This window comes from Cygnus atratus, chromosome 5, assembly GCF_013377495.2.
Source record: "Cygnus atratus isolate AKBS03 ecotype Queensland, Australia chromosome 5, CAtr_DNAZoo_HiC_assembly, whole genome shotgun sequence".
In the NCBI taxonomy this organism is placed as follows: Eukaryota; Metazoa; Chordata; class Aves; order Anseriformes; family Anatidae; genus Cygnus; species Cygnus atratus.
In genome coordinates this window covers 42,765,070-42,779,233 of record NC_066366.1, presented here as the reverse complement: position 1 = coordinate 42,779,233, position 14,164 = coordinate 42,765,070, and the positions used below count along the sequence as shown (strand labels likewise).

The window sequence follows — 14,164 nt, the reverse complement described above, 5'->3', positions numbered from 1 at the left end:
AAGTGGTCTTTTGCTTCCTAGCTTCTTATAAAGAGTTCACAAGGAGGTGGATAAGAAGGGTTGGCAGTGATATGGTGGGTTGGTTCTGGGAGCCTGGGACTTGTGCAAGGAGGCTCACCAGAAGACACAGAGGTGTTTGTACTGGAAGTGAACAAATCAGGTGGCTGAGGCTGTGGAAGGATGAGCTTGTTGCCTTCTGTCATCCAGCAGAGCATCTCCATATCTCCTCCCATACCATACATCATCAGTACCAACAGAGGACTCTCAAAAGTGTTTATTTACCATCAGACCTTTTTGGTAAAACAACCAACTGTATGTTCTTAGTGACCAGTACTAGACCCACACATGGAAGCAGGCCCTCTGCAAATAGTCTTTCTTCAAAGAGGTTTTCAATAGCTCAGCCAATTCGTTAGACTGGCTGGTTGCTGAGGAAGTGCTCTTATAATAAGGACTGTTACCCAGGAATTGCATCCTCCCCCTTTTAATACTGGGGACGTCAACCAGTCTAACCCCCCAAAAATTAACCTATAATTTCTGTAATAAATGTAGTTCCTGTCCAAGGGCAAGTAGAAACATATCTTGCATTAAGTCCCCACTAAAATCTGTTTGAAAGCCAAATGGCTACTCTGCCTGGCTGCCCTCATGGTCTGGAAGATACACGCATGAACTGGAGCATGAGAAACAAGAAGCAGTGTTGTTCCTCACACAAGCACCTTACACACCAGGAGGCTTTGCGGAGCACCATAAGAAAAGTAGACATTAAGTAAGCCTTTATTTTTATATGCCATCAAAGATTCTGTCCAGCTCACTGCTATTTAAATGATGAATCTCTTAGCTTCCCTTCCCTAAATTTATTGTGTTTTTAATATAATATATATATATAATTTTTAAATTTCTACAAAATTTGATAGAGAATTCTTTATTCTGACTGCAATAAAGCACTTTATATATAAACGTGTTGCTGATGTCATTCAGTTAGGACAGAAGTTTATGTTGCCAGAACATTTGTTTTGTTTGAGCAGGATGACACTTCACTGAGTGCTGCATGCTGTGGGTCCCTGGCCACAGCTCTATTGCAAGGAACCTGGTGACTTTGCTTCCTTGACTTGAATTTGATGGTGTCAGGCACACTTGGAAGAGCAGAGATGCATGCAGCCTCTTCGGAATGTTGCAGACAGCGATTTCCAGTTGGTCACAAATGCTCAAAGGAATCTGATTTTCCTGACCTGATGGCATTCTGATGCTCCCATTTCCAATAAGAAGGCATGGCAGCAGAGGGATGCAAAGCAGGACACCTTCACATACTTTCATAACTGTGATTCAAATCCCAACTCTTGAACTGTGAGGTGGTGCAGAAAGTTCAGAGCTCCTGTTTTTCACGAGCTTTGTCCATCCCCAGGGTGTTATATTATGTGGTTCCTTTATATGCAGTATTTATTGTCTGTGACAATTGTGGCAGCTGAAGAACAGGGGTGAGTGATGCTGGTGGACAGGGACCATGTGTTTGTGCATGCATATGTGCGTAACTGAATGTAGAGGCTTTGTCCATCCATCTCTTCCCCTATCCCCCCCCCAAAAATAACAACCAACCAAACAAAAAACAACCCAATGTATTATAGACATCTTTTGCAAATAAAGATTGCTGTTGCCAGTTTGGTCTATGATGCTTGGAAACAACAGGGCTCCCAACTTGGCAGCCGCAGGCAGCACTACATACATGAGTGTGCGGGTCTGGTGCAAAACATCCATGTTTCATTCAAACAGATTTAAGCATTTTGCCTTAGGGCTGTGCTTCTGCAGCCTCTGGTTTCCCTGTGTTCCTGGGTCATCCCAAGGCTTCGTACCCTGGAAGTGGCAGTGGAGAGATGCAGATGTAGCTCATGTACTAGCCAGAGGCCTGGGGTCAGTATAGCCCATCCTGTAGATGAAGCCACAGCATAAGAAGCAGGAGGAATATTTTCTTTGCCTTGCCAGTACCTTACTGCGTGACTCACCAAGTCACATCACTTTTCCACATGTCTATTAACTTACCTCTCTTTCCCCATTTCCTGGCTTGGTTGGTGTCAAAGGTTGGTGGGACACGGCCTTTGTCTACTGTGCCATGAGCACGGAAGAGCTGTAAGGTGCTGATGAAGTTCAACTAATAGCAACGACAGGAACTGCCATCCTGGGAATGGGAGGCAGAGGGGTGCAGAAGAGGGCTGCCAGAACTGCAGCCAACAGACACTGTCCTGAGCCTGCCACTGCAGCGACTGGGTGTGTGAAGCCCTGCTCAGAGGGATGGAAACCCACCATGAGATTATCAGGGTCTGCTGAGAAGGAAGTGCACTACTTGTGCCTCAGCCCTGATGTCAGGTTTTATTCCACGCTCAGACCTTACACAAACACACTGCTGAAAACAGGTGTTGAGCATGAGAGCAGATTTAAAAAAAAAAAAAAAAAGCATCACCCCAGCTGGAAAACTGATTTGGCAAACAACCTCCACAGTCTGAAGCTAATGATAGCAGAGGGATTAGCAAAGCTTCCCAGGGATCACAGCTTTTTGTGGCTGTTAATTTGCTGCATAAATTGTGACCACTTCCAAGCTCTCGCTATTTCCAGCTGTTTCCCCTCCTTTGCTCTTGCTTCCTTTGCTGTGTGCTGGCTGCACATCTGACAAGGTTTATCTGGGACTCCGGCACATGGCTCTGCTCCACAGCTGCCTGGCACCTTCACTGGCCCCTGCTTGGGAGCAGCAGATGTCTCCTCTAGAAGAAGGCTCCTCCGTCACGGTGAGTTCCCCTCTGGTTTTCTGAAGCACCAAAACTTGCTTGGAGCCCAAGCCGGGGGCAGTGGGCTGAGCTCAGCTCTGCAGGAGAAGCAGCACAAAGTCACTCTTCCCCTGGTGTGGTGGTCAGTAGTTACTGCTGCCTGTAACATGGCTGTTGCTTTATCCCTCAAGACAAGGTCCCTGCAGTGCTGGATGCTGAGCCCTGTTCCAAAACCCCTGTGCTATAGAAATCCCACGGGGAAAGGATGTGAAAACAAGAAAGGCCACCACAGTTCTGCAGGTGAGGGAAAGAGGCACCAGAGCTGCAGGTGCCACCCAAGATCAGAGCAAGTCTGTGGCAAAGTCTCAAGCTGCATCTTTGCTCGCTGCTTTACACACGAGACTTCTTGACGGGTTGAGTTGTCTTGTTCTGGTTTGCCAGCCTGGTGCAGAGCTTCAGGTGGCTCAGCTGTGCCACCTCCCTGGTATCTGACTTGAACCTGAGAGGAGCAGACCTGGTGCACAAGGCCTGGCCTTGGGCTGGAAAACAGCAACACGTGTTTGTGACAGTCCTTGGGTCCTAACTTAAAACTGAAGAGTTTTTTTTTTTTTTTTTTAAAAAAAAAAAAATTCCATTGGCTGCATTTTTTCAGCAGTTGCCTTGCTGCCCATGGCACAAACAGTGGATAAGCAGCTTGCAGCATGACCTGGTGCCTTGGGCTTTGCTCTGCCCCTGAGCCCAGAGGTGGGCCCTGCTCGGTGCCCAGCCTGGTGCTGCCTCTGCTCCGCCTGCACCAACACCATGCCGAGAGATGCTGAGCTGCAGCCCCAGGGATGCGAAGCCAGGCCACGGAGACCCTGCCAAACGTGTCCATGGGCTGGGATGTGCTCCTTCTCTTCCTGCAGAGGATAGGCCCACACGTTCGCAATCATGAAAGGAATTTCTCACCCTCCTTCCCCTGCCCCGCAGTGGCCAGCTGCCCCTTGGAAATGCTGGAGAGGAGCCCAGCTGGTGAGGCCCATCCCCTGCTTTGTTCCAGGTCCCTGAAAGCACATCAGCTACTCCTCTCACCCCGCAAGGGGGCTTGGCCATAGGGACCACAGCCCTGCTTTGCCAGGCCCCACGCAGGCCTTCGGCCTGCATCCCCCTGCCACAGTGGGCCCCACAGGCTTGTCCTGCAGGGGCTTGCTCTGGGAGGGCCGCCTCAGGGCTTCAGAAGTGCCAGGAGAAAGTCCTCCCCCTGCCATCACGATCTTTGCACCTTGGGTGGAGGACCACAGAAAAAGGAATTAGATGGGCCCACCAGAAATCACATAGTCCCACCATGGGGACATGAGCAAATCATGCCTCACCAACAGGTCTCACTCACTCCTGGTCTTAAAGTGCTGCACTGACAGAGGTGCCACCGTATCCCTCAGCTTTACTGGTCTTGCAGGGAGACATAAATTTCCTAGCAGCCAACCGCAGTCTTTCCTGCTTTATTTTAAGCCTACTGCATCTTATCTGCAGTGGTCAAGGAGAGCATATTATTTCCTTATTTGCTCCTACCTCTCACATATTTGCAGATTTTTATCACTGCACTCCTTATTTCCCCACGTTCCTCCCTCCCTACCCCCCCCCCACCCCATCTTCTCATCTTTAGACTAAACAAATGCAAGTCTGTCAGGCTTTCCCTAGAAGCTGTGCCTCTGGACCTCAGATCATTCTCATTGCCCAGCAGTGGACTTTCTCCAGGTAAGTCACAGCTTTCTTGAAGTGCTGAGCTCCAAACCAAAGCCACAGGGTCTCATTTGGAGCTTTCTTAATGCTATGTGAAAAGATTTATTCACAATACCTACAGAGACCAGCCTGTTCAGGCAGCTTTTGTTCTCTCCCATCGCAATTTAAATTTATGCTCATTCGAAAGGTCTCCATAATCCACTCAGCCTAAACATCTTTTACAGATGTGCTTCCAAGCCTGTCATTGCCCCCTTGTACACATACACATATTACTGGTTGTTTCTGCACCAGTGTAAAACTTTGCAGTTCAGTAAGGCCAAGTACGTTTTTTCTTTTTTTTCTTCTTTTTTTCCTTTTCTGTTGGATCGCTTTTCCATTTGCTCAAGAACATTTTCAATTCTACACTTGTCTTGTAAGGGTTTTACAGCACTGGTGGTGGTGTAAATTGTTTTAAACTTTTGTCAATCATATTATCTTCTATACTGAAACATACTGGCTTCATTAAAACTCTATTAGGCCTTCCCTTATTTACTAACAAAAATATCATATAAAGCAGTGCCCCAGGTCTTAATAAAGACCAGATACTCTACCTAAGACAGGAATTAGATACAAGCTGTGCTTCATTTAGAAGATACAGGTGTGCTGGTTGTTACTTTTTACCCCAAGTCTTCTAGGGTAAACCGCATCAGACCTTGTCATGCTGGAAACATCCAACTACTTTTAACTTTTTGCCGTTGTTTTGTTTTTGTTTGGTTTTTAACTTATGTTCTTATAGTACTGGTATTGAAGTAGGTTTGGGATGATGTTTCAAAGCAGTTTCAGTAGCAACCTAAACTAGGGGATTTCACCCTCTTTGATTTGTGGCTTGACTTTCCTTTAGAAGTTTCACAAAAACAAATGATTAAAACACACCAGCAAGGGACAAATGGGTCATAACATAGATCCACCTAAATCAGCAGATGCTTACAGTAGTCAACAGTTGATGACTAGAAAGAAGGAGTAAAGAGAAGGACAAGCATATTGCTACTTTCCTGAAATGTTTTCCTCGTTGCAAGCAGCTGGTGGCCAGGAGATGTCCTGAGTCAAATGTGGTGGTCGTTTTGCTTAATAGCTCTTGGTTGTTTTTTTCTTCCATGGATTTGTCCACTCCTGTTCGGAATCCCCATAAACTTTTAGTGGCACCCTATCACCAGCTGTTAGAAATTCAGAGACCAACTCCCCTTGGTTGGGACCCCACATTCTTTTGCTTGATTTGTAAGGCTATGCCTTACTCATCATCTCCATGTGCCTCATAACTGTGTAGCCATTTAGCATTCACCTCTGACCTCTTATCACTGAAAAATTCACTGTTTACTTCTGATGTCTTTTTTCTTTTTTTAAACAAAAAGAAACCAACAACTTTTTCTCAAATTCTCATGACTTTCCCTCTTAGCCCATGTCATGTTAGATTCTTGAAGAGCCTCTGAGCACGGGAATGTGAACTTGCTTTTCTTCCTCATCTTACATAGTCATCCCTCCCCCAGATAGTTGAGAGACTGCAAACTGTGTCCGGATCTCCTTACACTTCCAAGTAAAGCAGAGGTCTAGGGCATCTCATTAGCATCTGTATAGCCACAGCAGATGTCAGCTTTAGGTGAACAAGCAGGGTGCTTGGCTGAGAACACGCAGGCTTTCAGCAGCATGCAGTAAAGTGAGGCTCAGATCACCTTCACCAAGTGAACAGCAGGAGTACTGTGAGGCATTACAGCTGCTGTGCTCCGTTATAGCGTTAGCGTATCCTAATTCACTGTGCCTCAGGCTAAGTGCTAGCTCATAACCTGATGTTTGAGCGCATGCTTTCCTTCAGCCGTGGTTTAATCCCATACATTGTGTTGAGAACAGCAGCCAAGGCATGGCTACACATCCTGCGGGGACGGCAGTTGCCAGCCGGAGGGGCAGGGAGCCAGCTGGTGCAGCACCAGCACAACCTACGGCTGTCGGTTTTGCTGGAAGAGCCCTCAGGCAGCCTCTGAGCAAACCCCGAGCCCGTGAGCCCCATGCCTGTGAGCTGCTGGCTGAGGCCAAAGCGTCTCCTATTAGAGTAGCAGCAGGACACCCGAAGTAAACCCTGTTTGTGATGAAAGGAAGGCAATTAAAATTCCACTTCGGCTGCCTTCCTGTCCCACTTCCTAACCTTCCAGCAGCAGGTGATTAGCGCAGCCTGCCTTCTGCCGCCCTGCCTCAGCTGCGCCAGCGGGGCCCTGCAGCACGGGAACGCTGCTGCCACAGCGTGGCCGGCCGACCGAGCACCGCAAGGACAAGGGGATTCAGGCAGGCTTGCCTCGAGCTAACTCCGAGTGCGCTCGTCTTCTCAATTTTAAATGATTTTGCTCTTAGCAAAGCTCTTGTCTTGTCGGTGAGCAGACTTGCGGGCCCTGCTGTTTAGTTTCCCATAATTCTGCCCAGGAATTTCCAAACACAGCACATAGGCATGCTGGGCAGTGACAGCGGGTGTGCGCGTCATGTCAGACTCCTGCAGCCCACCAGACGCATACCAATAGCTCACCTGTGCACAAGAACCCCAGGAAAATATCTCCATCCCCTTTCCCAGCCAGACAGTGCTTTAAGGAAGATAGCCCTGCAGGACATGTCCAGGAAAACATGACACAGGGAAGCCCTCCCGTAAGTACAGGTTCCTGTGCTTTCTACAATTTCCTTTTCTGTCGTATAGAACTGTTTCATACCACTTTCTTGATGTTCATAAGCACTATATCACAAATAATCACTCCAGAATAGTGGGAGGAAAAAGGCTAGAAATGCTCTCCATGTTCTAAAAGGCAACTCAAACCGTGTCTGTTTACAAAAACAGATAGATATATTTTTCCTGCCTTCTGTTTCCCACATTCCTCCTGCTATGTTTTTTCCTGTCTTCTACAGATGAGGATGGCTACGTGTTAGTGATTTAAAAGACAAAAAAACAACCCAACAAAAAAGCACAGTAATTCTCATGCAGCAACACTACTTCTGGTTTGCTGGTGCTGCTCTGCAGATCACCACTAGCAATAACCATAATACGCAAGAGAAGCTGATGCCTAAAATGTAAAATCTAGCAGCACTTCAGTCACCCTAGTCAGGTTAGGCAGAGTGACACTTCCAAGTGGAACTCACCTCTCCCCTCCCTCCCCCCAAATAACCAGTTTATGTTATATTGTGTGTTGTGTTATATTGGAAGATACCTCAGAGAACAGGCTGTACTAGCAGAAGAGAACAAGCTAATGGCTCTTCCTCACCCACAGAGGCGACACCTGAAGTGGGGTCAGCCAGAAGTACTGCACCTTGTTTATCTTAGAGGACTAAATCCCACCCCCATTGAGTCTAGTTTGTTTTGGCCTGAAGCTCTTAGCGGTAGCTGACCCTTGCTAGAACCATCTTGTAGGTGAGTTTGCCCAGCAGTGGTTTGCTGATTTCCTTGGACACTGAGTGACAAAATAATCATCATTCTTGCAGAGCAGGCTAGTATGAGTGCATGAAAGGATTGGGTTAGAGAGCGATATGCAAGGGAGGAGAGGGATAGCTTTAACATGATCTTAGATCCCTTCAAAAATGGGAAGGGTTTGAAACATTTACTAGCAGATCAAAAGCAGAGAGAAAGCAAGCAGCTGCTCAAACTAAAAACTGCATCAGGCTCATGCTCTCCACTCACCCAGAAGTGAGGAGTAAATCACATTGGGATCAACACTCCTCACTGATCAGTGTTTTTCCAGACAGATCCCTCCCTCAGCCTGGCCACCGAACCTTTGAACTTAAGCCGATCTGAACACGCAAGTACCGTGGTGTTTTTTTAAGTTAGGTTTATTTAGCAATAGAAGTATGTACATGTAAGAGAATCCCCTGCAGCACGAGACATGCACAAAGCAGTGAGGGACTGAAAGTGGTGCTGCTCAATGGCCTTCCTCATCACCTGTCATCCCACTCTACCCAGCAGCAGGGCCAAGATTAGAAAGGGAGAGGTGAGAAATGTATCAGTCCACGTGGCAGAGTCTTCAGGGAGAGCCTTTCCAACAACCATTATTAAAACAAGCGGGCGCCATAGCCAAATGTCTGTTTAATGCCCTCGAAGTAGTAGCGCTGCCAGCCTTGCTTTGTTCTTTCCTCCTCGCTGGCAGGAATGCCCTTGCCTTCCAAGCACACCTCCGTCTCACCACCTTTGTCGGTGAAGTTCAAGGTAATTGTTGCAAAGTGCCCTAGGAGGAACCAAAACAAATCTGTCAGCAGCATGCAGTACGCTCTACTCCTCTCAGACAGCACTGCTTGAAGACTCCCCCAGGATCCTCCCCAGTAGGATCTATTTATGACAGCTGCAGGCCTTCCTTAGAAAGAGAGGGAGGAGAGAGCTCTATTTTCATAGGGTTCAAAGCAGTTGCAGCCACAGCCAAGCAAGCTGAAGCTGCTGCTTCCTTGTTCCCGATCCCCGGCTGGTGCTAACCAGTGGATCACGACTCTGACCCCGCTGTGCGGGATACGAACCTGGGCTAAGGCACCCTGGTCGCTAGCCGGAGCGCTGTGTGGGAAGTGGGGCCAGAATCCTTCCAACACTGGCTCGAGTTGTAATACCAGAGTCCATTTTGGACTACTTACCAGCTGGCCAAGATTTAAATCTCCATTTCATAACAAGTTGCTTCTCAGGGACCTTGGAAAGAGACAGAGAGAGACACTGAGGCGTAGTAGTTTTTGCACATCCCACAGTCTAACTGAAAGCAACAACTGTGCTGGATCTTAAGAAGTCCCTCAGGAACACCACGAACTGATTTTAAGTGGCACTTTCTTTCCACCCCTCTTCTAGGAAGGCAGACCAGGCTAAACCTGAAGCAGGCATGGGCAAGAACATGGGAAAAAGTAATTCTGGAAGCCTTAGAGATTCAGACTCCAACAGCAGCCCACAGAACATGGGTGCACGTTCTGAACACTGTACGTCACGTTCAGGTACTATGTATCACTGGAAGAAAGTCACTAAGACAGATTCCCTGTCCACAAGACTTTAATGGCACAAGGGCTGAAGAGGAAAAGGGTCAGCTGCTATCTTTAATACCTCTCCCACCCTCAATAACTAATTAAAATCACACAAAGACAGGGCAGACGAAGGACTAGATGCCAGATTTTCTCCCCAGGCTACAGTCCCATGCATTTACTTATCCTATAGGGAACCCTTCAATACCCACAGCAATTATACGTAACTACCAGACGCAAGCTAGGGATTCCTGACTAGTGAATTACAACTCAATTGCAGTATTACAAAACTGCTGCTTCAAAAACAAAAGGGCTGCCCCAAAGCAAGATGCACCTGCACTAGTTAGTACTTACTAGGTCAACAAACTCTCCTGTGACGCTGCCATCCAGCAACTGGAACTTGCCTCCTTTATCAGCCTCCAGGGCTGCTTGTGCGTGGGTGAAAGCTTGGACCATCTGAAAAGAATTCAGGAGACCAGGATTACTTGACATTACCCACTTGCAAAATTATTGCCTAATAGCTCCCACCTAGCTACAAAACTTCTGGAAGAGGAGGTGAGTTAACAGTATAAGGTCCTCAACAAGACAAGACAAAAACCCTGCCCTGGCCAGAAAAGCACAGCTATAGCCACTACAGCAGCATCTTGCTTACCAAGGGAAAAGAACCCCCAGCTTTCACTGTGTGCTCTGCGCACTTGTTCTCTAAACCATGCTTTGATTTACCCTGAGGAATTCCTTAACGAAACCTGGTCCGATGAAAAGATGGTATTTTGATGTTTTTATTTATTTATTTTTTATTTAAGCAAAAGCTAAGGCCATGTTTAGATAATGATACAATGCTGCTGTCTGTACCAACACTATGTGAAAGTATGCAGGGAGAGGATCTATTCCCTAAGAAGGCTAACAGCACCGAAACTTAAAAGGAAAAAACAAAATCCAAAAGCACGCAACTGTAAACCCCAAGAGATGCGATCACATGCAGTAAGGGACACACCTACAGCCAGGTGCTGACAGCAGTCTGGAGCTGGCTGCTGGCTGGCATTAACAGTCTCTTGTCAGCTGCAGGAAAAATGCACGCACGAGCTTTAGGCAACTGTTCTGCAGACCAGCTTTCTTGTTGCATCCTCACGTATTGTGAGTGTCCTACAGAATGCCTTAAAAAGCTTCTTACAAACAACCTCCTATGTGCAACAAACAGCTCCCAGAACGAGCCCGGAATTACCTCTTGAGTAACGAATACCCGGTAGAGCTCCTCAGGAGATGTTAAGAACGTGTCCTTCAAGCTGATCTTACACGTAGGGATCTTGACTCCTATGGACTTGGACTGCGACGTGGCAGAACCGCTGCTGGCAGCCTTCTAACAAAACAACAAACACAACTGAAACACACACCTACCTTTTCTCAATCATCTCAGTAAACAGTCATGTATCCAAGGGAAAAACAAAGGCCTTGGGGAAACATGCAACACCGTGTTTGAGTATAAAAGATGGATTTATTGGTCTGCTTGAATTAAGAAATAATTTCTGCCACAAATGGAAACAGGCCTGAACCACGGATTGACAGTTACTGCACACACATCCTACAACATTGTTCCTGTAAGCCCCAGAATCTAATACACTTCTTCAGAGATCCAAAAGCACGTTTGCAGTTTTATTTACCTTGCGGTCTTCTGCTTTAGGTGCCACCTGAGGTGTTGTTTCCATGTGTTCACCATTCACTGTGGGCAGTATCATGCCCTGGGTGAATTCTGGAAAGACAGGAACGTGCCCATGAAACCAACAATAGATCCAATAGACCTTTAATCTCTTCTTTGAAACGTACAATCAAAAGGGTCTTCCTGGTTTCTCCCCTGCTCTTGCTGGCAGCCCCATCTTGAAACCAGTTAAACAAACAAAAAAAGGTCAACAGGTCTCATTTTGCACTCACTGCTCCCCACCGAAGGCCATACGAAAACCTGTCTACAGCAAGAGTTAGGAACTTCCTTCCTGTTCTTAGCCTAAACACACACCATGGTACACATCACTTTTCTACCAACTTCAGCCTTGCACTTACGCTGCTTATTTCCCCTCTCAATCCCCAATACAAACAGCAGTCAGGTTTCAGATACTTTTATCTTGATGATCTAAACAGATCAAACTTTAAGTTGCTTTTCAGACTGGCTCCCCATTTCTCAGATGGCTGTAGTACAGAATAAAGTTACTTCTAACTCCATCTTCAATTTATCCTTTTGGGCAGCAGATGCCAGGGCAACACACAGAAACCCGGAGGAGGTCTCTCTGGTGCCCTGCCCAGCAGCACCGGTACTTCTGTAACTCCACTAGAAGCTTCAGCCCGTTTCGTCATCGCGTTTGCTTTTCCTAAAGCTCTGTCACTTCTGCCTTTACCTCTCACAGAACGGTTTCATCTCACCTTCCTCTTTGTCTGTTCCAACTGGCAAAATTCCATCGTATAACAGAACTTTATGAAAAATTCTGTAATCCCAAATGCTGCAATACTCATTTCCCACCAGCTACTCTTTATTCCACCCCACAAGATCATATGGCTCTTTCCGAACATCATTCTCATCTTCCTCTGGGTGACGGCACCTCCCTCCCGGTTTGAACAGTGAAATTTAAAAACCCAAGGGCGCAGAAACTTGATCCAGCGACCTGTGGTGGTTTATACCGAAAGAAACTTGAACGTCGAGCGTTTGTGGTGGCATGTAGTAAAATAGATACAAAAAGCAACTTCAGTGTTTCCAGCCTGTACTAGAGAGCAGAGCTGAACTCTACCAAAGCACACTGCTGGAATCCGAGATTTATTTTTCTAAAAAAGTGTTTTTGTTCCAGACGCCGAGACCGCTCACTCAGGGACACCAGCAAAACCTGCGGAGTAACTTCAAGTTGTCAGCTATTCTCAAATCCAAATAGCCCCAGACGCCTTTTCAGTGCGCTGCTTTTCTCTTTTGCCACACTAGTAGAGAAAAAAACCACCTTTGAATGGAGCGAGCTCGTTAAAGGCCAGATCGTGCCACACGCAGCGGCTGACACTCTGCATCACCATGGTAGCAAACACACGTTACCAGGTTCGTTTTCCCTATAGCTGACCTTCAGCAGGTGAAGAACAGTCCCAGTTTTAAAAAACACCCATCAGAAAATACTCTTTATTAATGGATTCCCACCAAAGTCAACCTGGGCTGCGCTACAGTGTCTACAGACAAAAGTGCTTCTTGCCAGACACTAACCATTTCCTAAAGAGCTAAAAAGATAACGGTTGTTTCTTAAACACCTTCCTGAGGAGGGGAACATCCCCTCTCCTCTACCCCTAACCCTTATTTAGCACTACCCATAAGGGTCCCACAACACCTCTCCTTCTCACGTACCTGTTTTGAGAGTGCTGATGTAAGTTTTTATTGCATCTCTGATCTTTTCTGCACCCTCTTGCTTCATCAGGGTCTTCAAGTTAGTGTCAGGCTCATCTTTAGCAAGGCTGACAAGGATCTAAACAAGAAGAACAAGTGCTGGTTAACAAACCCGTGCTTCCACGGTCCTTTTGTTACTTGATCCAACATCACAGCTGGACTTCAGCTACGTTTTCACAAGCAGCAGTGCAGTTTTACAAAGCCTTTCACTTCATCTACTGCCGGCCTACAGCAACATACACATCTACCTAACACCCTCCACGTGCTCCAGACGGATCCCATATATATGAAAGGCAAAAATTAATTTGACAAAGGACACAACAAGAACTTAGCAGTCTCTAACACAGGAAATTTCTACGCAAAGGAAACATGCCCTGAGGACTCTCCCTAGAACAGCAGGGCATCCAGCAGCACCAGCCTCTAGCCGGGCTTACCTCCACTTCATCGACGTCGTTCTCATCCGAGAGATTGGGAATCTCCACGTAGCCTTTGTACTTCACTCCCGTCTTCGAGGTGCCTGCAATGACAGCGATTTTGTCCAGGCCAACGTTTCTTACTGTGCTTGTTCTGCGAGCAACGTGACGGCGCATCACAACGCGGCGCTTCTCGTTACTGCTATTCCCAGCGAGGCGGGCACCCTTAATCTCCCCCTTAAACCCGGCCTGGAAGCAGGAGAAGCCGTCACTCACCGGTCCACGCCAGCTTGATCGCCCACTCGTAGAAGAAGATGAGCTTCCCCTTGCGGTTGTTGATGGAGGCCTCCCCGTCGAGCTTGCTCACTTCGGTCACCTCGCAGGCCCCCTCCTCGCCCTCCACCCGCACGGGCAGCAGCAGGGCTTTCAGCCGCTCCGTGGACCAGTTGGAGGCATCCCGCTCCGTCCTGGGGGGAAGCGGGGCGCTCCGTGACAGGCCCTCACGGGCCGGGGGGGGCCCCTCACGGGCCGCCCCGTCCCCCCCCAGCCCCGGGGGCGCCTCCCGCGGCCCGGCCGGGCCCCGCCGCTCACCAGTGCCAGTTGTTGACGTTGGTGGCGTCCGCCCGCTGCTCCACGATCCACCGCGGGTCGCCCTCGCCCCACTTGGCCATCGGGACCGCCGCCGCCGCCGCCGCCTCCTCCTCCCTCCCGTGGAAGCTGCTAGAACCGCCGGCCGCCCGCCTTCCGCCGCCGGCACGCTCCCTTCCGCCGCCCTCCCCCCGCCGCGCCCCGCCCCGGCTCCGGGGTTCCGCCGCGAGTTTTCGTTCCGCCCGGCTCTCCTCAGGCGCCTCCCGCGCGGGGCACGCCGGGACTCGTAGTCCGCGTGCGGGGGAGGG

The 14,164-nt window shown here is 48.2% G+C and overlaps 1 protein-coding gene across 2 annotated transcripts; it reads right to left on the bottom strand.

The window, feature by feature from the left end:
- Positions 1-8,275: 8,275 nt before the first annotated feature.
- AHSA1 (activator of HSP90 ATPase activity 1) lies at positions 8,276-14,056 on the bottom strand. Of its 2 annotated transcripts, none has more exons than XM_035539933.2 (9): positions 13,860-14,056; positions 13,545-13,735; positions 13,290-13,372; positions 12,817-12,934; positions 11,114-11,202; positions 10,678-10,809; positions 9,810-9,911; positions 9,087-9,138; positions 8,276-8,692 (listed from the first exon to the last, which is right to left on the bottom strand). In XM_035539933.2, exons 1-9 carry the CDS (start codon positions 13,937-13,939, stop codon positions 8,520-8,522), a joined length of 1,020 nt encoding a protein of 339 aa, XP_035395826.1. In that variant the 5' UTR covers positions 13,940-14,056; the 3' UTR covers positions 8,276-8,519. The 2 variants fall into 2 exon arrangements, with proteins under 2 accessions (XP_035395826.1, XP_035395825.1); XM_035539932.2 differs by having other exon boundaries at positions 8,279-8,692; positions 10,678-10,812; positions 13,860-14,053.
- Positions 14,057-14,164: the final 108 nt, after the last annotated feature.